Source organism: Poecilia reticulata, chromosome 11 (genome assembly GCF_904066995.2).
Source record: "Poecilia reticulata chromosome 11, P_reticulata-male-v2, whole genome shotgun sequence".
Classification (NCBI taxonomy): Eukaryota; Metazoa; Chordata; class Actinopteri; order Cyprinodontiformes; family Poeciliidae; genus Poecilia; species Poecilia reticulata.
Window position 1 is genome coordinate 15439659 of NC_088840.1, and position 25752 is coordinate 15465410.

Here is a 25752-nt window from a genome sequence, read left to right on the forward strand (position 1 = left end):
TGTCTTGTATCTTTTTCTGAACTGGCTTTTTTTTCTTTCTTGACTCACTTCACAAGTGTTGTGTCAACAGTTATAAGTTAACTGTGATTAACACAGATATTTTACAGTTTAGTTTCGGTAGCCTTACTCTTTGCTGGTTAACACAAAGAATCAATAAATCACTGAATGAACTTGTCTGACAACAAGAAGTATGGTAAAAAATCTCAAAAAAGCAAGCAGCCCCATTCTGTAGAAATTTGAGAACATGAAAGAAACCAGTCTGGAAAGTGTCAGAAAACCATTTTTTAGGACTTTGTGAGTTCAAAAAAACCTTAATGGCTCAATGAGAGCCATTAAGCACAAAGAAAACATGGGTGTTGTAAACATTACCCCAAGAACGTAAAAGAGGCATGTCAGAGGGGAAATAGTCCTCCATGGCCCTCTATGTGTAGGGAGAGCAAAAAGTATTTTAGGTTACATTTTGTGTTTGTTAAATTTTGTCCCATCATATCTAATCAACACTGCCTTTTCCAAGCAGCTTCTGAATAAATATAGACTGTCTAAGTAATAATAGGGAGATCAAGCTAGGATGATCCTTTTCTGGTTGGCTTCAGTTTTTACAAATAGTGCATTTTTAAATATTATAAAACATTTAACATTCTCTGGAGTGTTTGTCCTACGTTCTATCTCTTTGCTTTAAATGTATCTAAATCTTTAATTCTAGCAACAGAAAATTAGTCAGAATTTAATTTATTCTAATGTAATTTTACATTTACACTCAGAATATGACATTATTATGTTAAGTATGATAATTATACTTTTTACATTTACTACACTGTTATAATTGTGTAAACTAAAACATTTTCTAATTCATATTCAGTTTTTATTTATTATTACTAGTAGTATGGTTCTGTCACAAAGTCTCTTCCATCCTGTTACTTCTTCATAACTATATAAACAGTTTTTTTAAATTGCTGTGAGTGAGAAAGAAAAAAAAACAGGGATTATTTGCCAACAAAGACTGAAAGGAGGATATGAACATTTTGTAAAATATGTATTAGTTAGAAATGAATTGTAAAGATATGGGCGTGTAATATCACCCTTCAATATTTTTTTAGATTTAGACAAAAAAAGAGGAAGTTCAACTAAAAAGATTTCCCATTGGTCAAAACGCGGTAAAAATTTTGCCTGTAAATTTTGTTACCTAGCAACATGGGCCTGACGTCATTCGTCCAGGCGCGACCCTGCTGCTGTGCGTTTGATTGGAGGGAAACCCCGTGGATGAGCGGGAGAGAACATCAGCTGTGCGGCCGTGGCATCAGGAGCGACACCGTTTAAAGACATTCACAGGTCAGTCCTACATCTATTTTTCGTTCTTACTACTAATGTACGTTTCCCAAGACATTGTTGAATTCCCTCTGCACGTCATGAAGTCGCTGCGGGCTCCACGTTGGTCGCCGTTTTTGTCTGGGGTGTAGGTGGAAGTCATTGATGCTCCGCTGCCCAGTCATTGTTTGTTCGGCGTCTGCTGAATGAGCAGCGCGAAGCTGCTGCTCGTTAACGCGTCTATTCTTGTATTCGGCTTTTTTTTTTCAAGAGGGTAGCTTGTGGGTGTGTCGAATCCGTATTTGTGAATGAAGCGACTTAAAACCGGACGGTTAATGGGAGCAAAGCCAGCAGCTCCGTTGTTTTCCGGAAGGCGAAAAAGGGCGTTCACTGTGAACTGAAGTAAGCTAGGCTCTTTTAATCATCTCACCGTCAAACGCGTTCAGTGAAACTATTCGTATTTTCTCTGTGCGAGGCATCGTTAGGCACTGAAAATATAACTTGTATTCATTTATGAAAAGCGTCATTAATATAGCCGGACTTGGTTCGACCTCAGTGGGCAGGTGTGTGTGTGCGCGCGTGTGTGTATGTCTGTGTGTGTGTGTGTGTGTGTGTGTGTGAGAGAGTGAGGTAAAACTGGGTGGGCGACATTCCTCAGAAGGGCGCAGGTGTGTGTTGGGAATTCTCCCTGTTAATGGTCGTTTGATTTAATCTTTTTGTAAAGCTGGGATGAGTCTCTTATGTAACACAGGGAATCTGAATTTTATTGAATGAAACATCCTGGTCGTCCACATAAGTACTCGCGACATGTTAAAAAATAAAAGTCCCAGCGCAATAAATCAGTCACCATGTTGCCAGGGCAGTAGGACTTACTGCTGCCCTGGCAAGTATATCAGATGCAGTTTGGGTTCCTGCATTTGATATACTTGTCCAGATTTGGATTGAATGTTTTGTATTCCAGTTAAGCCCCTTTGGAGGCACATACACTCGATTCTTGTATTGCTAGTTAATAAACTGGGGTGGGCTGTATGCTTTACATATTGACTTTGCTAAAGAAGTCGATTGGTCACATATTGGATACCTAATTCTAATACATTCAGACGAAAGTGTTCTCTCTGCCATGTTGTTCATCTGTAATAACTGATCAGACAGAAACAAATCTGGCAAATAGATTTCAGACCAATTTTTACTTTTACAAAGCTTTTACTTGCTTTGTTAATTTTTTTTATTTTTAATTTTTTTTTATTTGTGATTTTACTGTTAAGAGTGTCCTATAGGTATGTATATTTGTTAATGTGAAACCTTGTGTAAAAACAAGGTTTTCTTGATTCAAGAGGAAAGCAGTCATTATTCTTCTATTGCCAGCAGCTTGGTTAGCATTACTGACTTTGAACAGCAGTCTGCGTGTGTTGGTGGTTTGCAGGCTTTAGGCTTGCTATTTTAGATGGCAACCACTAAGATTTTCCGTCACGTCACTCCTGCAGTTTGAAGTTTGTATACCGAGATGCCAAAGCAAATGCTTGAATGATCAGCGTATTCTGTGGCAGTATGGTACATAGAGTAAAGAAGCATTGCTCCTTCCCAGCTGGTTGCTGAGCACTGCAAATCAGCTGGCTGAAAGAAGCCTACTAAATGTTTGGAGATGCCGACATCTTCAAATCCTGTACATTCCACTACAGACAGAGGCTAAAAGCTAAGGGAAAATGTGTATTTACAAATCGACGTCCTGTTGTAAGCTTCTTTTTTCTGTGCTCAGAAATTGAAGTATAATGTGACAAAAACTGCATGGTTGATGCCGAAAATTGACCAGCAGCAACAGCCAGAATTTGCCTCTATTTTAATGAAGAAATGCACTTTCCTATTTTAAACAACCTCTTGCATCTCTGCTTCTTTGTGTAAATCAAGAGGTGATTCAGAGTGAATAATAACAATAATGAACTAAGAAGCTGCTGTGCAGATTTACTCACAAAGAGTGAAACACTGAAGGGATTGGAGCCGATAGCAACTAATTTTAGGATGGAATAGAAATATCCTTCGCTGTCTGTCAGTGGAGAAATTTAGCTGCTGTGCATGATGTGACAGATTTCTAAAACATTTGAGTGTTTTGGTAATGAATAATTTGTTACACAAAGAAAATTTGTTTACATTATTGTAGTTAAATGTAAAAGTTAGTTCATGCATCAAATCCAGCACTCACCTCTGGTTCCTGTTTGTCCCCGACTTCCTCTCCTCTGTCCTTCCTCGCGCTGCACAGAAGCCATGGCAGACAAGGGAGAGCAGGTACAGAAGGCCAAGCTGGCCGAGCAGGCCGAACGCTACGACGACATGGCCGCAGCCATGAAGGCCGTCACTGAGGAGGGCTCGGAGCTCAACAACGAGGAGCGCAACCTGCTCTCGGTGGCCTACAAGAACGTGGTGGGAGCCAGGAGGTCCTCATGGAGGGTGGTCTCCAGCATGGAGCAGAAGTCAGACAGCACCAAGACGGCACTGGCAAAGGAGTACAGGGAGAAAATCGAGAAGGAACTGAACGACATCTGCAAGGAAGTTTTGGTAAGGGAAGGTTAAAGCAGGTGGTGGAAAGAGAAAATAAGCAGGTTTCTGATTAAACCTTTGGAAAGTTGGTGATTCAGAGATTTGTTTGTATGCAATTTGAAGATGAATAGATCGCTGGTATTACTTGGTATATTGCTTATCAGGTTTTCAAAGACTTGAAGCAACCAGAATTATCTCAGCGCTACAAATGTTCTTTTATGCTTACTCAGTTGTTTTAAGATTATTTTGTGATATGTCAACAATTAACATGCAGAGCACTAGCAGGAAGGGGCTCCTCATTGGACGCTGCGGTGACACCTACTGGCTGCATGTGGTACTTAAACATGATGATTTAGGAGTGTAGAATAAAGGGAGAAGTCCAGCATGTCATCCACATGGCAGTTTTATCCCAAAAAGGGCCTCACAAGGCTTTACAGTTTCTTTTAAAATTAAATACTTGCTTCTAAACATGTCAGGAATATACTTTACACTCCATTGGTCAGTGTTTCTTTGGAGACCAGCTGATTTTCGATTCCAGCAGGGATATTGTAATAGGGTTTATGCTGTGAATTTCTTCTGTTTTTATCGAATATTTTATTTGTGATGGAGTCTTTATGTAGATGTTCTGTGTACATTTACATTGCATTGTAACAATCATGTTTAACTTCTTTCAAATTTTGCCAAGTCACTGTATTTTTTGATACTGAAATACAAAGTATTTCATACTTGTGATGTAAAGGACTGATTTTTAACATTTTATCTGAAAACCTTCACTTGCATTCTTAAGCTCTTTTAACTATCAAGTCCTCTAAATAAATTCAATGTCTTTTGAAGAAGAGAGAGGTTTGCCACAAGAGAACACAGCAAGCATGTGAAAGAAGGGGCTCTGATAAAATGAACTACACCTCGTCTGCTATGGTGGCAGCATCATGGATAAGAGTTCATGGGGTTGAATGAAGCTACGTAAATACCATTCAATCCTGGGAGAAAATTTTCTGGAGAATGGAAAGAGTAATTGTGACGGGCTGCCTGTATTTGACTGTGAGGTTTTTGTTGCCATGCATTACAGCTCATCTTTCCAATTATATTATGGCCCACTGGGATAGATTGTAAACTGATATAGATCTTAGTGACCAAGATCATAAAGGTCATGGGACGTTCAGGATGTTAAAGGAAAATTTGATTGATATGCAACAATACTTGAACATGGCAAGGATAGTTTGAGCTTAAGCTATTATGCAAAAAATAGGCTTTTAATCTCTAAACTTGCAAAGCTGGTGGTGTCATGTCCCAAAAGACTTGCAGCTGCAGGCGGTTCTACTAACCATTGTCTCAAGGGGAGCCGAACATGTGACTAATTTCATTGTTCTATTTTATAAAAATGCTAATTTCACTGGAAAGTTGTGCCTACCTGTGTGAGCGGGCATGACTCAAAAGGCTCTTTTTGTCAGTGTGTTTTTAATATTGCTCATCTGCTTTTAAGAAGCGGTGAAAAGGTGATGGTGCTTTATTCAATTCATATTTTCAAAGTTTTTATTTTTAGGGTTTACTATGTAAATGCATTTAAAATTGTACCCTTTATCCTGCAGGATTTACTCGACAAACATCTCATCCCCAAAGCTACGCCCGCTGACAGCAAAGTCTTCTACCTAAAGATGAAGGGAGATTACTACCGATACCTGGCTGAGGTGGCAACTGGAGAAGACAAGGAAAGTAAGCAAAACGCAACTTCATGCATTGCTTTATATTTATCCTTGTGCTAAAACCTAGATCTGCAGTGCGTTTCTGTGTAATGGTCTGTAGCTCATTCATCAGCTTGATAGGATGAATGTTTTCTGATCAGAGATCCTGTAAATTCTCCATATTGTGAAGACTTGGCATGTTTCAGGTGTTTGTGGGCAGAATACTGACATCCTCTTTGTCCTTGATCTACATCTGTCAGCTGTAGAGCAGAGATGGGCTGCTGCAAAGAGAGCGGCACCATGCTGTTGGCTGCTTTTAATTGCCACCATGCTGTTGGCTGCTTTTAATCGCCAGGATTTATTCCTAATTTTCTATCGCAATATAAACCGTGTTCGTTTCAGAAAGCAACTTGTATGTAAATCACTCATAAAGTGTGAAGGAAATGGATTATTATTACCTCTGTAAATCTAAAATGATCCCTTTTGGCTGGGTGTAAGCCCTGTTCAGTCATTGATCTGTATTTCTCCAATCCTGTTGTTAATCATTGGGGTTTTTTTTCTGGCCTTTTTTCTTTTTTTTCCCCACTAAAGTAAGCCAGTTCTTAACCAGTTCCAGGGCTTCTAAAAGTATCCATAGAGCTGCAGTGCAAAGATGAAAAATACCAACACAAATCACATAAATCTTCTACAAAATAGATGCCCCAGTGTCATTAACGTACCCATTTTTAACTCATTTTGATTGGTTGTTGGTTTCCATGAGCTCACCTCCAGTTCTTTCTCCTGGCATCAGTCTGGTGCTGATGGAAACAGATCAACATTCCCAGCCAATACTAGGCAGTGAAAACCTGTAGTGCCAGTTTTGTGGAAAACTCCTCCACTTATCAATTAAAATGGGGCTTTGTATTTCAGAATTTTACCAGTCCTTTTTTTTTTATCATAGCAGAAGAGCCAAGACGTGTTAGATAGTTTTGATGTCTCAAACTCCAATCTGCAATATTTAGAAGCACCACAGGTCCAGCATACATAAATCAAAATGTTAAATTACTTTCTCAGCCTTCATTCAAGCCTTCAGTCCTGCTGATGAATTTTATTTAAATGTGCTGCACCAGAAACTCATATAAAAGGTACAGGGCTCCAGTACCCAAGGACTAGAGTTTAAAACCTCTGTTTTAAAATAAGTTGCAGGTAAAAAAGCCAAACAATAGTGAATTAATAAGTATGTATTCATTTCACAAATGCTTAACCCCAAACAAATAATAGGGCAAAATACATCAGTTTGAAGGATATGAGGCTTTTCTTAAGAAAGCTTCTTTTACAATAAATTTAGACAGCTGTGTCTGGATTTTGCTGTTTGGACCTGATGCATATTAGTATCCAGATGTTTTATATGCTTTTATATGTTTTTCTTCCTTTGAACACGTGTATCCTCACCTGATTAATCATCTTCTTTCATGAAGCCATCATCAACAACTCACAAGAGGCCTACCAGAAGGCATTGGATATCAGCATCAAAGAAATGCCTCCCACACATCCTATCCGTCTGGGCCTCGCGCTCAACTTTTCTGTTTTCTACTACGAGATCGTCAACTCGCCTGATAAGGCCTGCCAACTGGCCAAGTCGGTAAGAATCCCCTCTCCAACCACAGTCCTGTTTTAGTTTCGTTTAACCAACTTAACCTTTGGGTTTTTAAAAGCTAATGTTGAGAACTGCTGCTTACATGACTCACACTTAAAGCATTTGTTTGGAAAGATGTTGATGCAATGAACATTCAGCTATTTTAATGTATTACAAGCAAAAAAGGGAACGAGTAAATTTTGCTGGATGTGGAACTACAGAGCTTTTGCTTCATTTTCTTCTAAAGTGAGAGGAAGTGAATGTAAGGAATAATGTTCTTTAAGCCAAGCTTGATGGAACTGCATCTCCATGTTTAATTTGGAACTGGAATTTCAAACATTGATTAATGAAGGTTTAAATTTCCAATATTTTTAAAGCTATTTAAGGATTACAAACTGAAAACATTCCTGCTTTTTCTGCAGTTGTGCTTCATAAGCTTGCTGTGGTTGTTTCCCTAATCCTGCAAGGTTGATTAGAGTTACCAGGTTACCTCCTCAACATTAGATCAGGTTCTGCAGGAAGGACCTATTGACCCATTCATTCGGTTCAGTGACTTAGTGACCGATTTTGATCACCACTCCTCTGCACTTGTGGTTCTTAAATAGAGTCTGGTGGTTTAGATGCCTAAGAAATCATTACTTCTTTTTTTTAATTTTCATAAACCTAACAAAGGCAATATGGATCATCAACCATGTTTTAAACAATATGTATCTTTAGTCTATAATATTTTACAGGTGATCAAGCATAGAACTGATCTAAGTTGGTGCAGAAGCCATTTAGGACGCTGCAGAATCTAAAATATCATGTTTCATGATAAAACCAATCTACTAAATTTACTCAAATATCTGGAGTTATTAAAACTAAACTTAAGTGAAAGTATGAACATGCTGAAACTGTGAATAAAGGTTCTGTGATTCCAGCTTTGTACTTTGGCCATTGATCATAAAATATTCTAAAGCATGAACTAGCATCACAACAAACTAAATTCACTTTGTATGTGAAAGTCTGAAGAGTGGACGATAAACTAAAATCTCAAAAAGTTTGTCTTCCGTTTTACGCATGTTGACTTTAAATCCTCCTACCAATCTTGTGTTTGAGCAGTCTTGAAAAATTTGAGACTTGTGTATTTTATGTAGTTTCCCCATTTAGCCATTACTTTAAATATGCCCCTCCTGTCTCCTGCAGGCCTTTGACGAAGCCATAGCCATGCTGGACACTCTCAACAGCGACTCCTACAAAGACAGCACCTTGATCATGCAGCTGCTCCGTGACAATCTGACAGTGAGTGACTCGCATAATGTTGACCTATATGTAAAAGTATTCACACCCTTTGAACATTTGCCACATTAAAACACACAATCTTCTGTGTGTTTTTTTTTAATTTGGTGGGACAACACATGTAGAGTATAATTGTAAAATGGAAACAGTTGATTCTTAATTGGAATTGGATCAGAACTTTGACTGGGCCATTCTAATACATCCATGACGATACTGTACTCTGAAACATTCTGCTTGGTTAGATTATTGTGCCCGGTTCTACTGAGTTTTTTTCCCCCTAGATTACCAGGAAGACGTGGAGGTAGTGGAGGTTTTCTGACAATGTTTTGCATGCAGGCCAGTTTGGGTGTTTTTTGGTCAGAGCTCCATATGTGCCGTGTTGCCCACATAGCTTGTGTCTAAGTGGAAGCCAGACATAAAGTGTGTTTTCTTCAACAATGGCTTTTATCCTGCAACTCTTCCAAACGTTAGCTGTGCGGTTGACAGATTCTCCTACATTAGTTGTTGATTTCTGTAGCACCTCCAAAGATGCCATGTGCCTCTTAACTGCTTACCTGATTAGTGCCATCCTTTCCAGGTCTTTCTTGGTAAAGGGCTGGAGAATTTGTTTGGACCTTTGTTTGTTATTTAATCACCGGAAGAACATTGAGTTATTGTAGTGATAAACTCTACATGATTGCATCTGGTAAGCCCTATAATTAAAAGTATTATTGGGGTTGTTACTATTTTCCATTGTTTGTTTTTGTGAGAGCAGTAATACTGCATGATGGCTTGATCAGTGCTCATGTGTTTTGATAGGTTGTATTATAACTGCTTTAAACTTCTCCACTGCTTTCTACCTGACCAGTCTGAGTTATGGTTCATGATTCAGGTTGTTCTTTATCAGAGTATGAAGAGCTGAACCGGATCTCATTCTCTTAACTTTGCAATTGTGTTCTACTTTGTGTTGGTCTGTTCCCAATTAAATTGAAGCTTGTGGTTGTAAAGTCACACAATATGACAAAGGTTAGTGATTATTAATGCGTTTGCTCTGTAAAAGCTGATTTTGATAAACTGTGCTCAACCCTGCATTCCTCCGACGCCTCGTTGCAGCTGTGGATGTCGGACGCGCAGGGAGAGGGTGAGGAGGAAGGAAAGGAGACTGAGCAGGAGCCGGCAGCCGAGAACTGAACTACAGAGAGACAACGGGAGAAAAATAAAACACATTTTTTACCTCTCACCAGCCTAAGTTGTGTGCTTGGTTGTGTGTGTGTGCGTGTGTGCACATACATGCACAGAGATGCATGTTTACACTCCTCTGACAGTGTGTAAAAGTACAGGATGTGTGTGCGGATGCATTGAAATGAATGTGCGTGCGTGTGCGTTCGAGTGAGTGTGTGCGCACGCGCGTGTGAGTGAGTGTGTTATTGTATGAGCACCTCCACAGAGAAAAGAATGGAATAGACTTGATTTCCTTTTGAACATTATTATTATTCCGTCAACCTGTGTATTTTTGTTTTGTCGACTTTAGGTCCCTCTTCTAGGTCTGCCCCAGTGATCTGTAACATTTATCAGTGTAGCAAGCTGCTGCTGTTGCAGGAAAACAAACAAGACAACCTCTAATCTGTCTCTGGGCAATTTCTATGTTTTTACTTGAACTAAACAACCTTTGTGACACTTTGGTCCACTAAACTTTCTCTGAAACCACTGTAAACAGAGGGCAGGGTCCCTAAATGTTCCATCTGACAGTAAGCAGTGATTGTACACTATTACAGGTGAAGCTCCGTCTCTGTAGTGCTTGTATCCATCCCGCCCTATTGGTGTCCCGTGTAGTGTGTTAATGGATGGTACATGTTTCAGGAAGTGTTTTCTGTTTGGACGACCACTTACACTTTGGTCCATTTGTTAAGCGACCCATTATCAACAGTGAAATGTGTAATCTTTGATTTTCTGCAGTTTTGCATACCACATAAAAGTTAACAGCCTAAGACGACGACAACTTGATTCAAAATGGCTCGACTGTAACCTTTTGATATTTTACCTCTTCAGTGGTGCAGAGGATACTTTTTGCCATGCGCTTTTATGTGGCTTTCTACTCTTTTTCTATTCAGGTATTCTTTTCTATTTTAAGTTTCTGTATTTTATTCCCTTAGACTCCTGGAGACTGTATGTGGTTCTCAGTAGTGTGGTGTGGGGGGTTGGGCATGTTTCAAAACTGGCAGTTTTAGTTTAGTATTTAGCTTTAACCTGGTGTTTTAACATATTTACCTTTTTTTATGGGAGTAAATCATGATGTGGAGTAAAAAGTGAGCATAGAAATTGTCGTAGAAAGCTTCATTAAAAGCCATTTCGTAGTTACAAAGTAGTGCCAGTTTCTTCTAATTACAGTATTTTTGGTTTAAAAGAAAAGATGGGATACAAAATTTGCAAGTTACACAATGAGTGGATTATTTGGTTATGTGCTTTCATGTAAGTGGAATTAAAGCATTCAAACTGAGTCTTGTGGTGCTTTTTCTGTGTTGATGAATCAGCTTTTTATGTACATTTGTGCCAGCTACATTTACAATTTCTAACTGCCTTTATGAATTGCTTTTACTTCAGCAGCAAAAATGATTTTTTTTTTTATTGTACATTTATTCAGTGGGTAACAAATCATGCTGCAATTAACTGTTTTAAACAGACTTACTGGTATCATAATTGAATCTAATGCCAAAACCACCACAATTCAACAAATGTTAGTTATGCTTTAGGAAATGCATCTAAATATCAGTTACATATGGATATCTTTTAAGATGAGATTAATATATCCATGTATCTTAATTTTTTTATAATCACACATCCAGGGACAACCCATATTCACTTTGCTGAAGAACCCACCAGATTTAGATTTGAACAAGTTGCTCCTGAGTTTCAAGTAGTCATGAATGTTTTGTGTAGTCTCAAGATTCTCAGGGCATTTGGAGGTAAAGTACAGCCACAGCATTACACGTACTCCACCATGTATGACTGAACACGAGGTGCTGTTCCACAGAATCCTTTTTTGTTTTATGGTAAACCGACAGTTTAGTGTTGGCCATATCAAAAGCTCAATGCTACTCTGAGCAGGTCAAAGTTTAGTTATAATCACAGCAGAGATTAACACACTTTACATCTACAGGGAAAACTTTGGGGAACATTTCTGAGATAAGTGACAAAAACCTCTTCCTTCTCCGCTGCCAAAGTAAAGACATAATTTAAGGCATGTGATGCTGAAGGCAGATTCAGTTTGACAGATGGTTGGTTTTCACCAACAATGCTGCCCTCTGCTGATGATTGCTGCGGCTGTCGAAAGACAGGAGAAAATACTGCATGCATTCACGGGAAAGACGATCATATACTATCTAAAAAGCCTGATAACTTTATATACATCTATGCATTGAATTCTCATGTCAGTAGGACTAAAATGCAGGCAGGGAAAGAGGATTAAAATTTTCTGTCACGCTATAGGATTAATCTCCAACACCTTTGATCCCTTCTAAGGAGTTTTGGGGAATACAAACATTTTTATTTAATTACTTTTAGTTTTAGGTTGCAATTTGCATGTAATGATGCAAATTCATCTTTCACATGTTAAAAAAAAGTTAGTTAAATTTGTTTCTAATTGTCTTTATAAAATATGTTTTTATAAAACTAATAATTTCTTGTCGCATGTTACATTTGTTTAAGTAAATTTGCTTAAACTAAAAACAAGCACGTTTCAAATAGGCATAAAGCTTGATTAGCTTTTGTAGGTGTAAGGGTAACAATACGTCTTTACATAACTGCAAACCTACCAAGAACTTACACCTGTCTTGAGTTTCACCAGTTCTCCATCGGTTTGTCAAAGCTTGTAATATTGTTTTATGACCTAATTATCCTTTAAAATTATCCACATCTTTATCCTTGGCCTGTCTGCTATATTCTTTGGTCTTTGTGATGCTGTTTGTTAATTAATATTTTCTAAAAGCTTCTCACAGAATTGTATGCATCTTGAGATTAAAATGTGTCTGTTTATAGACTTCTGAGGGATTATTTGATGACATTTATTTTTATTTTTGGTATAAGAATAAAGGAGGCTGAATACAAATTCTTGTCACACTACCATTTTCTTCCCATTCCACTATTTATTCGCTATACAGCGAAATTTGTTACTGTAAAAGAATAAAATTAGTAAAGTTTAGGACAATAAATACTTTTACAAGGTGCTCTGTTATTTTTATGTTGACTCAATCTTTATTCAAATGTGAAATTGGACTTTTAGGTCTTGGTTTATAAAAGTATGACTTGAAATAGAATGAGAGTTTCAGAAATTGATGGTTTTAAGTCATTTACACATTTGGGAGATGCCATTCACAAAGAACGGCATCTACTGAATGATCATTCTGTGAAACTGAATCATTTATTCAGTTTCACTTTACACCAGGTCAGTGTTGGCATAACAATAAGATAGTATTCGCTTTTTAAACACGTTTTTCAGGGTTCCACCACCATCATCATCATCATCATCATCATCGTGTCTACCCTCCTGGGTAACGCCTCTTTCCCCCCCTCAGGGATACTGCAGTATGATTGGTCCATTTGCGTGACGCATACATCGATATATAGTCAAGCAACCTCCCCTCTGCTTCCTTCCCTTCAACCCCGGCTGTCAGTGCTGTGTGAGTGCGTGTGTGCTCTGAGCTCGCTCATCACACATTCTATAAAAAAATAAAAAAACAAAAAAAAATTCAAAACATAAAAAAATATAAAAAATCTTTTTCTTTCTTTTTGTAACAAGTCGGTGAAGAGGGAGTAAAGACGGTCGAGGACTGACGGTAACGTACCCCAACGTGTCGGCTTTTTTTTTTTTCAGTCGTTAGCTTTCCCCCCCCTCTTTTTCGTTTGTCAAATTTTAAAGGGTCTTTCAACTCGAACTGAAGTCGACGTTGTGTCGTTTTAAAACACTCGAATTAGACGTTTTGACTCCTAACTGACAAGTCAACGGTTGTATAACGTTTACAATTCGGCATCAAAGGTCCTACCGACGATACCGACCGTTAGCAACTTTTTTTCCCCCCCCCTCCGTCTTCTTTCCCGTTAACAAACTCAAGCGTAGTCCGTTTATAACCGCTAGTCTCGAGGAGGAGAGAAATAAGGATGAACCCCAGCGCTCCCAGTTATCCCATGGCCTCCCTATATGTCGGGGACCTGCATCCAGATGTGACCGAGGCCATGCTGTATGAGAAATTCAGCCCAGCCGGAGCCATCCTCTCGATTCGGGTCTGTAGGGACATGATCACCCGGCGTTCCCTCGGATACGCCTATGTCAACTTCCAACAGCCGGCGGACGGTAAGTCGGATATTACTAAACCATTCAGTTAAAATGTCTAATAAATGCAGTCATGTGCTTTAAATGGGCTGTCAGTCAGAGAGAGGGGGCCAGGCTGTGTGAACTACATGTGACTGCGGTGGGGTCTGGTCCACTGGCGTAGCAGAGCAGCGCCACATCCTGCCTGCCCTGCCCACCTCAGCAAAGTAAAAGGGCCCTTGCTGGCTGCCAAAAAAGGGCTCTTTATCTGTTCTGTCCGGGCAGCACCCCAACTGTAGTGCTGACAAATTTACCTTCCAATCCCCACAAAATGATTGCCAACAATTTTAAGTTGTTGAGTGGACCTTTGTCTGTATGAAAAGAGGGTAAAAATGTCATTGCTGCTTCACTTAAAACAAGCCATTTGTTCCATAGAGGTTCGATATGTGCTCTTTAGCAAGCATTTTCTGCATGCTGGTGATAAGAGGGTGGGCCTGTTTTGCCCTTTTGCTCCCATGGGTGTGTTTTTACACAGAGCTGTGGAAATTGATTCCGTGTAATCTATCATGAGAAGACTCTTTTAAGTTTTTAAACAACAATTGTGTATAATAAACTCTTTCAGGGACAAATTAATGTAAGAATGAGTCAGTAAAAATGGTATTGAGAAACATTACATTTTATCATTTTTCAATCTATTTAAATCTATGGCCACAGGCAGTTGAGGGCATGGGGAATCCGAAATGTCTACTGTTGATTTATTTATTTTTTTTGTCCTGTTCTTGTAGCTGGGAATAGACTAAAAAAAAATACAAAAAATGATTCGTTTAGAAAGGCAAATATGACAAACACTTCTGAGTCCACAATGATGAAGAGATTATTTTTAAGAAAAAAAACCTGATTACTCAGTTAATTTCATTACGTGTGTTTAGATTATTATTGAGCAGGTAAAACAAAATCAGAAAGTTTGTTTTGTAAACATTTTTATTGACTTAAATCATTTAAAACTCCCCTTAATAATCCCAGTGCTGTTTGATTGGATAAAATTGCATTGCTATCTTGTAAAACATGAATTTGTCATTCATTTATGCTTCATACAAACATTGAATAAATGTTTGAAATATTAACACCCACAACCCTGCTCCCTTGGGTGCAAAATTCATAAGACAAAATGCCCAGTTTTCTCCGCCAAAAGGTGAAAGTAAGGGACTTTTTTTTTGTATCGAAAACATTTATGTAAATGGCAACACTTCATCAAACACAGTTTTTTATAAAAAGTAGAATAATTTCCAAATGTTGTGGTTGAAGAACTGTACCATGACTTTCATTTAGAAATCCACAACAGTCCAGTTTAACGGATTGACAGATTTTGGCCGTGCCTTTTAGCGAGGCTATCGGCGAGTCATACACCCTGCCTGTTTTCATGTTTCCCTGCTTTAACACACCAAATTCAGGCGATTGCAGTTCAGCAAATGTCTGTACATCAATCACCAATTAAAATCAGGTGTGCTGAATCATAGACTCATCTAAAACATGCGGGGCAGTGTGCCTTGAAGACCAGGGGCTAGAGGGCCCTGTGGACGCCGGACCGGAGGTCGGCGGTAACGCGATGCGATGCGATGCTGCTGGGACTCGTCGAACTGTGCAAAACAAAGATTGTCGATGTTATTTGAGAGTCGGCTATTTTGTCTCATCAGCATTCTGTATTAAGCACTCCCGTTGTTTGCAGTTATTTGATTTATACCTCTTGTCTACTTAAAGGGGATTTCTGATTTTTTAATGCTACATGTTGGCAAGTAGTTTCAGCTGAGGAGTGCAATGTGGATGTACGGGTCAAGAATCAGACTTGTAACCTTGAATTCGCAGTGGGTTTAATTGTAAGGGATCACAACTGTAGGTCATATTTTGTGATGAGGGAATACAGTTTCAAGTAAGTCAAAATAAACTCTGTGATATGATTGTTGCTGTAAAATAAAACGAGTAAGCAAATATTTCCAGAACCCAGCCTGATGAGTAAGGCTGTCTGACCAGGGAAGTTTTAAATTACCGCTCCCTCTTTTTCGTGTTGTAATATTTGCTCAGTTTTAGTTGAGCTCTTGCAGCATCACATGCTGCTAAGCCTGTTTTCTGTCATTTTTGTGGCATTTCTAAGAGGGGGGAAAAAAGAAGAGGCCGGTGACACGCCTAACAAACAGATTAGGACAAGTTCTTGTCCCTTGAGCTTGTTTGAGTTGTCAAAAATCATTAAGTCTTTTAAAACGATTAAAGTTAAAAACTTTATGCTTGTTTTTCAGATTAGTTGGAAAGTAGAAACATTCCCTACCACTTTAATCGCTTCCCTTCGTAAATTTAGCATTACACCAGTGACTAGTTCCTACAGTGTATATTAAGTGTTAAATGAGTAAAATATCTGTCCTCTTCCAGCTGAGCGCGCTCTGGACACCATGAACTTCGACGTGATCAAAGGGCGGCCCGTACGCATCATGTGGTCGCAGCGTGATCCGTCTCTGAGAAAAAGTGGCGTGGGAAACATCTTCATCAAGAATCTTGACAAGTCGATTGACAACAAGGCTCTTTATGACACCTTCTCTGCTTTCGGGAACATCCTGTCCTGCAAGGTAAAGCGTCGCTTTCTTTAGTGTCTCTCTGGTCGTAGCATGCTACATTTGCAGTTGGTGATGCTCACTCATTAAGCTGTTTTATGCAAGTGTTTTCTAGATTTCAAGTTAATACTCAATCATCACACTTAACACATCAGAACGTTACTTTTTATTTCGATATGGTAAAACGGTGTAAAGAGAAAAGTTTGGTGCTCATGATGGCCATGACTGATGTTGCCAGGTGTGCTTTAACCGGTTCATGTTTGTTCCAGCATGTGTGTGTGTACATGTATGTGTGTGTGTGACTTCAAGCAGCACATGTCCTCTCTGTCTCTGTCTCAGGTGGTTTGTGATGAGAATGGCTCTAAAGGCTACGGCTTTGTGCATTTTGAGACTCAGGAAGCTGCAGAACGAGCCATTGAAAAAATGAACGGCATGCTGCTCAATGACAGAAAAGTGTAAGTGGATGTTTTTAAGTGGCTCTGAACTTCTGGAGATGTCAAAAAGCTTCTGGCACAATCCTGGGCTGTGACTCGCACTCATTGGGAGAACTGGGAGTCTGTTCAGCTCCTGTCATTGGCCGGAGCTGAGCAGACTCTGCTCCGTCTCTGCTGCTCTTTCAAACTAATCATGGCTCTTAAACTGTTTGACTATTGAACCAGGTTCTAAATGTTTATTAGCTCATTTTTGGGTTTAAAAGCCAAAAATAATTTCAGGTACAGAAGTTTTCAAATGAAACGCATTGAAGCACGACAAACTCTCGAAGCAAGTCATATCAGCTTTACTAATAAAGCTCAAAATTGACCAGAGATTTGTGGATTAAAAAATTTATAGAAAACAATTACATAATAAAAAATATATATTTTAGTATTTAAAACACTGAAAGGTAAAACAGAAATAGATTATTTTGACAGAACTGAGACCCGTTTCTGTTTACACCCAGTTCAGCCTCATCATATTCAATATTCTGAATACTCTGCCTTTTTGTTCGTCAATACATAAATAATACATGATTTAGTTTTGTAATGCTGGAAAAGACACTTTATAAATAGAATCCATTTATTTATAAAATTTGCTGTCCGTCTGCTGCCTTTTTCAGTTTTCTCAGTCCGTTTCACTGACTAGCTGCCTGAGTGGGCTAATGTGAAGAGGCCTGAATTAAGTTTAGTCTACCTGTTTTAATTATATCACTTATTTAGTGGTACAGAATAAATACAAAAGTTTTATTATAAACGTTTAACACCTATAATATGTTTCTGAGAAAAAAAATAATTATTTTGAGTTGTCATTTAACCCAAAAATTAGCCACTAGATTATTCAGAGAAAGTGGTTCTTAGTCTATGCATTTCTGCAAGTCTCTAAACTGATTTTATTCCTATTTCTCCTAATTTTAGTCTCCTTAATCCATTCCTGGACCAGTTTTGATCCATGTTTGAATTATCGTCTTCTTGGATTACTCATTTTTAAGGAAAAATTGAAATATGGTTTGAATAATGTCCTCATTATTCCAACCAGTTTCTTCTTTACACCAGAGCCATGGACCCTCAGCATACTGCTGCCACTACCATGCTTCACAGCTGGCACAGTGTTCTTTGGTTTCAGTCCTACTTGTAAATATCAGCCAGGATTCTGCCAGGAGCTTGCCGACTACAAAAAGCAGGCGGTCGATGGGCAACTGTCTCGATTCTACAATGTTGGAAATATGATTTGATTTCATCAACAGACCAACATTACTGATGTGATGTTAGTTAGTTGTTCTAAATGTCTTTTTTTCTTCTTCTTTGCTTTTTTTCCCCCCCACAGGTTCGTTGGCCGTTTCAAATCTCGTAAGGAGCGCGAGGCCGAGTTGGGCGCCCGGGCAAAAGAGTTTACTAATGTTTACATTAAAAACTTTGGTGATGATATGGATGATGAGAAATTGAGAGAGCTCTTCAGTAAATACGGTCAGTCCAATTTCCTATCTGCTCCTCAAAGACGTTGCTAAAGATATAGGAGTTTTGGTCGACAACCTTGTTGTGTCTTGCTGCTCAGGAAATGCGCTGAGTACCCGGGTCATGACAGATGACAGCGGAAAGTCCAGAGGCTTCGGCTTCGTCAGCTTTGAAAGACACGAAGACGCGCAGAAGGTTTGACTCGAGACAAACACGACTCTCTTTTATAGTAACCATAGCTGAACCTTTTTTTTTTTTTTTTTTTTTTTAATGCCATTTTTGTCGCATTGTTTCTAATTTCAGGCAGTGGATGAAATGAACGGAAAGGACTTGAACGGGAAGCCCATCTACGTTGGCCGTGCTCAGAAGAAGGTGGAACGACAGACGGAGCTGAAGCGCAAATTTGAGCAAATGAAACAAGACCGTATGACTCGCTACCAGGTGAGCTTAAATGCTTCCAGGATCAGACGCCGTCTGCTCGCGAGGAATCTAAAACTGCAGCTTTGTCAAATTCAGTGCTCCCTCTGCAGTAGGGTCCACTGGCCAAAATGGCTGCAACAGCAACTCTGCAGCTCATGGGCCCCACTTCCCTTCACCTCGGGTTGTTGGGGACAAAGACCTGCTGCAGACAGGAATTTTACATTTAACCTGCTGTTTATTGTTGCTGAGCTGCTTTTGTTTTCAAAATATTTGTTCGTATTGACAGGGTGTCAACTTGTATGTGAAGAACCTTGATGACGGGATTGATGATGAACGCCTGCGGAAGGAGTTCTCCCCGTTCGGCACAATAACCAGTGCCAAGGTTCGACCTTTAGCCTTTTCATCTCAAAACTGAAATGAGCTGCCGAACTCTTCTGGAGTTTCACGTTTGATTTTTCCTCTACCAGGTCATGATGGAAGGCGGCCGCAGCAAAGGCTTCGGTTTTGTCTGCTTCTCGTCCCCGGAAGAGGCGACCAAAGCCGTGACTGAGATGAACGGGCGCATCGTGGCCACCAAGCCTCTGTACGTGGCTCTGGCTCAGAGGAAAGAGGAGCGCCAAGCCCACCTGACCAACCAGTACATGCAGCGCATGGCCAGCGTCCGCGCCGTGCCAAATCCCGTCATCAACCCCTATCAGCCGGCCCCGCCCTCCGGCTACTTCATGGCTGCCATACCTCAGGCCCAGAACCGCGCCGCCTACTACCCAGCTGCGGGCCAGATGGCTCAGCTGCGGCCGAGCCCACGCTGGACGACCCAGGGGGTCCGACCTCAACGTGAGCGTTTTCGAAAAAAACCTTACCTGGGCCCCGATTGTCCGTCTCACGGCTCGTTAATCGTTGATGCGTCTCTCAGACTTTCAGAACATGACCGGTGCCATGCGTGCATCAGCTCCACGCCCTCAGACCTTCGGCACCATGCGGCCCGCTAATCAGGTCCCTCGCATGATGTCCACCCAGCGTGTCGGTCAGTCTAGTCGGCACAGACCCGTTTGGTAACGCGTTCTGTTCGTGTTCTGTATCTTGCTGATTCTCTCTTCTCTCTGTGTTTGGCTCCTCCTGCAGCCGCTCAGACCGTGGCTCCCCGACCGCCCGCCGCAGCCACGGCAACAACTGCTCCGGTGCGCGGAGTTCCTCAGTACAAGTACGCCGCAGGGGTCCGCAACCCTCAGCAGCACATCACCTCCCAGCCACAGGTCAATCTGCAGCAGGTAAGGCTGCTGCCGTCTCTGTAGCGACAGTGGAGAGTACAGCTGTGCCTGTAATGACTCTGCCTCTCCCACCACTCAGCCTGCAGTCCACGTTCAGGGACAGGAGCCTCTGACCGCCTCCATGCTGGCCGCCGCTCCGCCGCAGGAACAGAAGCAGATGCTGGGTGAGCTTCGCTGACGGCATTCAGAGCGGATGCTGTGGTTTCTACGTGTCAAACACGTCCCAGAGCGTCACCGGGGGCTAATGGCCTTTGATTCTAAATCCTCTCCGTCTCTCTCGTAGGTGAGCGTCTGTTCCCTCTCATCCAGAACATGCATCCCAGCCTGGCAGGCAAGATTACTGGCATGCTGCTGGAGATTGACAACTCAGAGCTGCTTCACATGCTGGAGTCCCCAGAGTCTCTCCGCTCCAAGGTAACCGCTTAGGTTTTCTGATACAAACAAGCTTGTAGTTGCGAAGCCTCGGTACGTCGCCCCAGAACTTCACTGCTGCAACATAAGGAGGATCATAAACATGACGGTTGCAAAAGTATGAATTTCCTTTTAGGAATTTTTAATTGCATCCTATTTACACAAATTTTCATGGATTTTATTAAGATTTTACTTGACGTAGCAACACAAAAGATGCATGGTTTTTATTGACTTCTGTTTCCTTGAAGTCCAAATACAACCTGGAAGAAAACATGTAAAAGGCGGCAAGAGTGGGGAAGAGTTTGTCTTCCAAGCAGCTCATCTAGTTTGAACATCCAGCCAGAGCTCCAACACAGTGGTTTAGTAAAGTATCAACTTGACGGACAATAATATAAAAAAAAAGGGAAAAAGTTTATAATTACGTTTGTATGTTGCTGCATATAAATCACTATAACATAGCATTGTGCTGCTGGGGTTGATGTCGAACACAAATATCTGTGCAGGTGGACGAGGCTGTGGCTGTGCTGCAGGCCCACCAGGCCAAGGAGGCCGCTCAGAAGACTGTGACTAACTCAGCTGTTGTCCCAAGTGTTTGAGCCCAAGGTATGCATTTAAGATCTTTTGTTGTTGTTGTTCCTATGCTGAAAGCTTTATGGAAAAACCGAATGTGTCTAACTGCAATCTCCCTCCTCCACAGGAGAGGGCAGCCTTGAGACGAGCTTCACGCACAGAAGAAGGGTTTAAAAAAAAAATGTTTAAAAAATAAGTAAAACAAAGTAAAAGATGTTAAATACAAAGTTAAAAAAAGGCAAACGATGGAAACAAGTCTCCAGCCAGTCCTGTAACATAAGGTCTGCTTTTCCGAGCTAAAAAAAAAAGCAAAAAAAGAGGAAAAAAAAACCTAAAAAACAAAAAATAATCGGTTTGAGACATTTTAGAGGAAAAATGTACTAGAAATGTAAGTGGAAGCATTCCTTTCTGCTATTTTATCCCTTTTAAATGTTTGAACGTTTGAGCTTCCAAAGCCTGTTATTGTGAAAGTTCCTTTTACCTTTTGCTTGCTTGAATAAAAGTTCTAAAGTAATCCATCTGCTATGTTCTCCTGTCTTCCCCGTTTTGCGATCAGAGAAATGGTTAATAGAATCCACAAAATACAGACATAGAAGTAATGTTTAATATTTTTTAATCGTTTTAAATGTGTCAATAGGATAATAAATACGTCCGAGAAGCTAACGTGCGTTTGATACAATTCAACACCTACGACTAGAAAGGTGGCGTTGCGGTTTAAGACCGGTCGGTCCACCTGCCGCTGGGGTTGGCGTGCTCCTCCAGCATCTGCAGGATGGACTCCATCTTTTGCTGCAGACTGGCGATTAACGGGTTCACGTTCTCCTTCACGCTTTCAGTCAGGGGTTTGAGCTGTTCCTCTATGTCCTGCAGCTGACCCTGGATCTTCACGGCCAGGGGCTCGAGCTCTATTTGTCTGTCCTCCACGAACGACCTGAGAAATGAACGGAACACCGGGTCTGAGGTTAATTGGAGCTTAATTATCGAAACGACACACGGATGGAGAAATGTACCTAAGGTAAATTAGAGTGATTACTTTGCACCACTGGAAAAGAAGATCTGCACCTGTCTTACATTTTGGTTCAGGAAGGACTAATGATCAACAGATTAAATGCAAATCTAACATGCTCAGTAGTTATGAGGTGACGTGTCGGATTGTTTTCACTCACTCGGCGTGTTCCTTCAGCTCTTTCTTGTTCACAAACTCACGAAAGTCGTGACTGATTTTAGTCTTTATGTTCTCGATGTACTGGCTCACCCGATTGGCTCTTTCTTCAGCAAAGCTTCCTGCAGAAGAGAGCCAGTAAGTAAGATTTTTATTTATTTATTTTTAATCAATGTCCCCTCTTTATTTTGCATCATCCTCCAGTTACTCGCACTCCCCCAAAACACATTTTTGTTCAAAACAAAACCAATTTTATTTCGGTTTTTGAAAAGAGTAATGTTACCAGAACTACTTCAGTTCATTATTTCTTGACATTGATTTAACCACATCTTTAACAGAAGTGTCAATAAATGTGGATTGCGAGGCATTTCTAAATATGAAAAACTGATATTTACCGTGTGTCAGAGTAAGAGCAAGAAGGACTGAAATCAGAAACTGTTTCATGGCTGCTGACTTGATTAGACCTAGAATTAAAAAAAACAATGATTTAGAATAGTATGTGTGCAGTTTTAGCAGCAAATAACTACACACCTATGTGAAACCACAAAAACATTTAATTCCTCTTTGACATTAAATCAGATTAAAATGTTCTTGTTTTAAGTCTGTACGAACTAGAATTATTTTTGCTTCATTTCAGGATAAGTTTTTAATTGGATTCTTCAAATTTATATAGGTTTATGTGCACTCTTTATGATGCCTTCAAGTTATTCTGGAAAACCAAACGAGTGCATAGAACATTTGGCGGCAGCAGACCTGAGAAGGTGTTTATGTTCAGGTCAAAAGCCATTTCTACCAAATGCTAAGGACATGTTTGTGAACCTCTAATGTCAAATTACTCTGGCATTTAAATCATTTTAGTAATCTTCGTTAACCTGAAAGGAAATAAAATTGGTCAGATTTGATGAACTGTAAAGTCTTTGGTGTCTGCATGTAGCATAAGGAAACCATCTTCTGCTGAATTTGTAATACTGTGTAAGTTCTCTGTAAACCTCTAGTAAGTTTAAATTTTAAAAGCTTTACCTTTGTTTACCTTTAGACAAGCCTGTATTAAGAAAAGCTTCTTGTAGCTTAATCAGATGAGTCACTGACTAAACCTCCCTGGAAATGTCTGTCAGGTTTCTCGCCTCACAGCTAGAAGATATTTTGAGACGCATCTTACTCAAACGTGTAAACAAAAGTTTCGCAGAGGTTTGTGGTTATCATGTTTGAGCTTTGGTGGTGTGATCCTAAAATTTATATATGTAAAAAAAAAATACAAAATGGATTGTAGCTTCAAACCTGCATAGAATTTATTTATTTTTTCTACTTTCCACAGCTCCTTTAAGAGGAAAATATATCCTTCTTTACAAATCACCATATCAACTCTGAGAGAAATATTTGATGAGACTGAAAGGGGAATTTAAATCCTCATTGCTGCAACAACTAAACATGTAAAAGTAAAAAAAAAAAAAAAAAGTGTGTACTAGTAGCAAAAAGTTAAAAGCAGGAGAAGTGAGACTCACCTGTTCTTTGGATGTTGGTGTTTGGACCAGATGGTGCCTCTGTGCCGGACTCTCACTCCTCTTATAGTGCGGCGTGCTGCTGCGTCTCCCTCGTCCTGTGAAGCTGATTGGATGACACAAACGGATAAAGAGGAAACTGGGTACTCGCAGTTCTGACTCTTCTTGCAGAGTGTTCCAGCCGGGCCAAACTGGACCAGCAGTCCCTGTGCTGACTGACCAACATTCTGCACGAGTCTTATCTTATATCAGATTAAATTCAACCCAGAATCACCAGGGAGAACGTCGGAGTTCGGACACTTTGGAGACATCTCTGATAAGTGGCAGGATATCTCGCTTTTATTTTGTGATGCTGTGCTGATTTTTGTCGGGCTGTAAAGTTCCCTTGGCTTGGTTATAAAATAAAAAAAATTATTTTGAATTCAAATGTTTTTACCAGAAAACATTTGAATTCTGGTAAAAGCTCTTTTATGTATTTTTTAAAATATATTAATGTGGTAAAATGAATTGACTGCGGAGAGAATGAAGTAAAAGCTAATCCAAACCTGAATAGTCATTTTGGTACATTTGACATTTTAAAGATTATTTTTTGCAAGGAAAACAATAATCTTCCCATAGTCATGTCAAAAAAAAAATTAGGACACCTCCATGAAATATTCAGTTTTAATTCAAAAATATTCATGTAATGATGTCTGACCTCTTTTATTTCCTCTATGGAAAAGAAAGGGCCTTAGCTGCAGTTACAAGAACTTTCCTTTTTTTTACTTATTTAACAAAAATTGTCAACAAAAACGGGGTCTCCACATTTTGGCCAAATCGCATCCCAGCCACATTAGTGAGACACTTATTTTATTTAGCAGTCTTTGACATCAGTCTAAAGAAAGATCACTCCACTCCTCACTGTCAGCTGGGAGATGCTTGAAGGTTTTCTTGCATGAATGACCCATTTTAAGTTTCCCCACATCACCTCCATGTTGATCAAGATCTGGACTTATCTGGTCTTTGTGTGTTCACATTAACTTAATAAAACCTGCTAAGCCACACGCTAACCTGTGTGACTTTTATAAGAAAATTAGAGCGCAAACTTCTGAATCTTATCTTAGTCACTTTTATAAGGAATAAAAATGATCGGTTAATCAGTTCTTGACCAACATGGTGCTCTAAAATGTTTTATCGGCGTCAACTCATTAATGTTTCATTCTGCATTAGCTTATAAGCAAGCCCAAATCATCCACCCTCCACCACTGTGCCTAGCAGTTGGAATTAGTTTTTTTTATATATATATATAAAAGCCTCTTCAGAGCCCCAGAATCATTGGATGCAACAATTCACACTTTACTGCTTTGCTGATGTTGATAAAAATCTCTTGTTTATCTTCTTCCAAAGATAAATGACTCTTTTTAGTATTTAGAGCTTTAGAGAGGGAGGTGGAGAGCCCCCCCTTGTGGTAGCTTATGGTCATAGCAGCCTAATTCAGTTGCAAACAGCTGCAGATCATTTTATACTTTAACCAAGTCTGCAGACTTTTTTTCTTTTGGCACAAAGAAGATTTCATTTTTTTTGTGTCATTAACTCATAACTTCAGTAAGGAAATTGAGATATGGGCCACCAGTAAATTATATGAACAGCTCATCTGTGACCCACACATAGCTTTAAGGCAGCATCTTTTCAGGATGCTGATTTATTCGGGTATTGATTCACAAAGTTCACATCAAAACATTTTCATCTCTGGGACACGGGAGCCGCCTCCATTCTGAATGTCGTAATAGCTGGGCATTCCCATGCTGTCCACACTTGTTTAGAGTTACTCAAACAAATCATCATGACACCTTCAGACATCTGGAAATTGAACGCAACGACGAACCAGACTCCTCATCTTCGCGTCTTGGCTGATTCCTTTTGATTATTTTCCCATGATGGTCTCGCAGGAAAGCGTCGCCATAAATGCTTCCACTGAACTCGAATACTCTGAATTAACCTACCAGACGTTTACAAATCCCATAGCCTCCTCTTGCTTTCCCCAAATTGTTTACAGTTAAAGTAATCTCGCAGATTCCCACGTAAACTTCGACATCTGAATCATAGTTGCTGTCGGCTGTTCTCGACTCGCACTGCAGATTTCAAGAAAGTCAACTCGTGTTCAGATTAAATTATGTGAGAAAGGCCCACATACAGCACAAGCTGCCTAAATACCCCAA

The 25752-nt window shown here is 39.9% G+C and overlaps 3 protein-coding genes and 1 non-coding gene across 7 annotated transcripts; 3 read left to right on the top strand and 1 right to left on the bottom strand.

The window, feature by feature from the left end:
* Nucleotides 1-1184: 1184 nt before the first annotated feature.
* On the top strand, nt 1185-10888 carry ywhaz (tyrosine 3-monooxygenase/tryptophan 5-monooxygenase activation protein, zeta polypeptide). 3 transcript variants are annotated; one of them, XM_008422087.3, is made up of 6 exons: nt 1185-1329; nt 3560-3855; nt 5427-5550; nt 6977-7140; nt 8320-8415; nt 9505-10888. In XM_008422087.3, the coding sequence occupies exons 2-6, from the start codon at nt 3565-3567 to the stop codon at nt 9580-9582; spliced, it is 753 nt and encodes a 250-aa protein (XP_008420309.1). In that variant the 5' UTR covers nt 1185-1329; nt 3560-3564; the 3' UTR covers nt 9583-10888. The 3 variants fall into 3 exon arrangements, with proteins under 3 accessions (XP_008420309.1, XP_008420310.1, XP_008420311.1); XM_008422088.3 differs by having other exon boundaries at nt 1209-1329; nt 3563-3855; XM_008422089.3 differs by lacking the exon at nt 1185-1329 and adding an exon at nt 1572-1707.
* A 2141-nt stretch (nt 10889-13029) lies between these two features.
* pabpc1b (poly A binding protein, cytoplasmic 1 b) lies at nt 13030-21407 on the top strand. The gene is made up of 14 exons (XM_008422096.3): nt 13030-13738; nt 16118-16311; nt 16636-16751; nt 18097-18236; nt 18325-18419; nt 18528-18665; nt 18931-19026; nt 19112-19478; nt 19558-19668; nt 19767-19912; nt 19992-20076; nt 20196-20326; nt 20827-20926; nt 21021-21407. The coding sequence occupies exons 1-13, from the start codon at nt 13546-13548 to the stop codon at nt 20917-20919; spliced, it is 1905 nt and encodes a 634-aa protein (XP_008420318.1). The 5' UTR covers nt 13030-13545; the 3' UTR covers nt 20920-20926; nt 21021-21407.
* Nucleotides 18721-18858, top strand: LOC145553926 (small nucleolar RNA SNORA5). Its single transcript, XR_014089997.1, has one exon. It is a non-coding gene; the product is annotated as a small nucleolar RNA SNORA5 (small nucleolar RNA).
* Nucleotides 21408-21489: 82 nt separating the features above from the next.
* Nucleotides 21490-23732, bottom strand: LOC103472450 (type-4 ice-structuring protein-like). 2 transcript variants are annotated; one of them, XM_008422097.3, is made up of 4 exons: nt 23558-23732; nt 22451-22519; nt 22060-22177; nt 21490-21824 (listed from the first exon to the last, which is right to left on the bottom strand). In XM_008422097.3, exons 2-4 carry the CDS (start codon nt 22497-22499, stop codon nt 21608-21610), a joined length of 384 nt encoding a protein of 127 aa, XP_008420319.1. In that variant the 5' UTR covers nt 22500-22519; nt 23558-23732; the 3' UTR covers nt 21490-21607. The 2 variants fall into 2 exon arrangements, with proteins under 2 accessions (XP_008420319.1, XP_081468897.1); XM_081612771.1 differs by lacking the exon at nt 23558-23732 and adding an exon at nt 23076-23186.
* Nucleotides 23733-25752: the final 2020 nt, after the last annotated feature.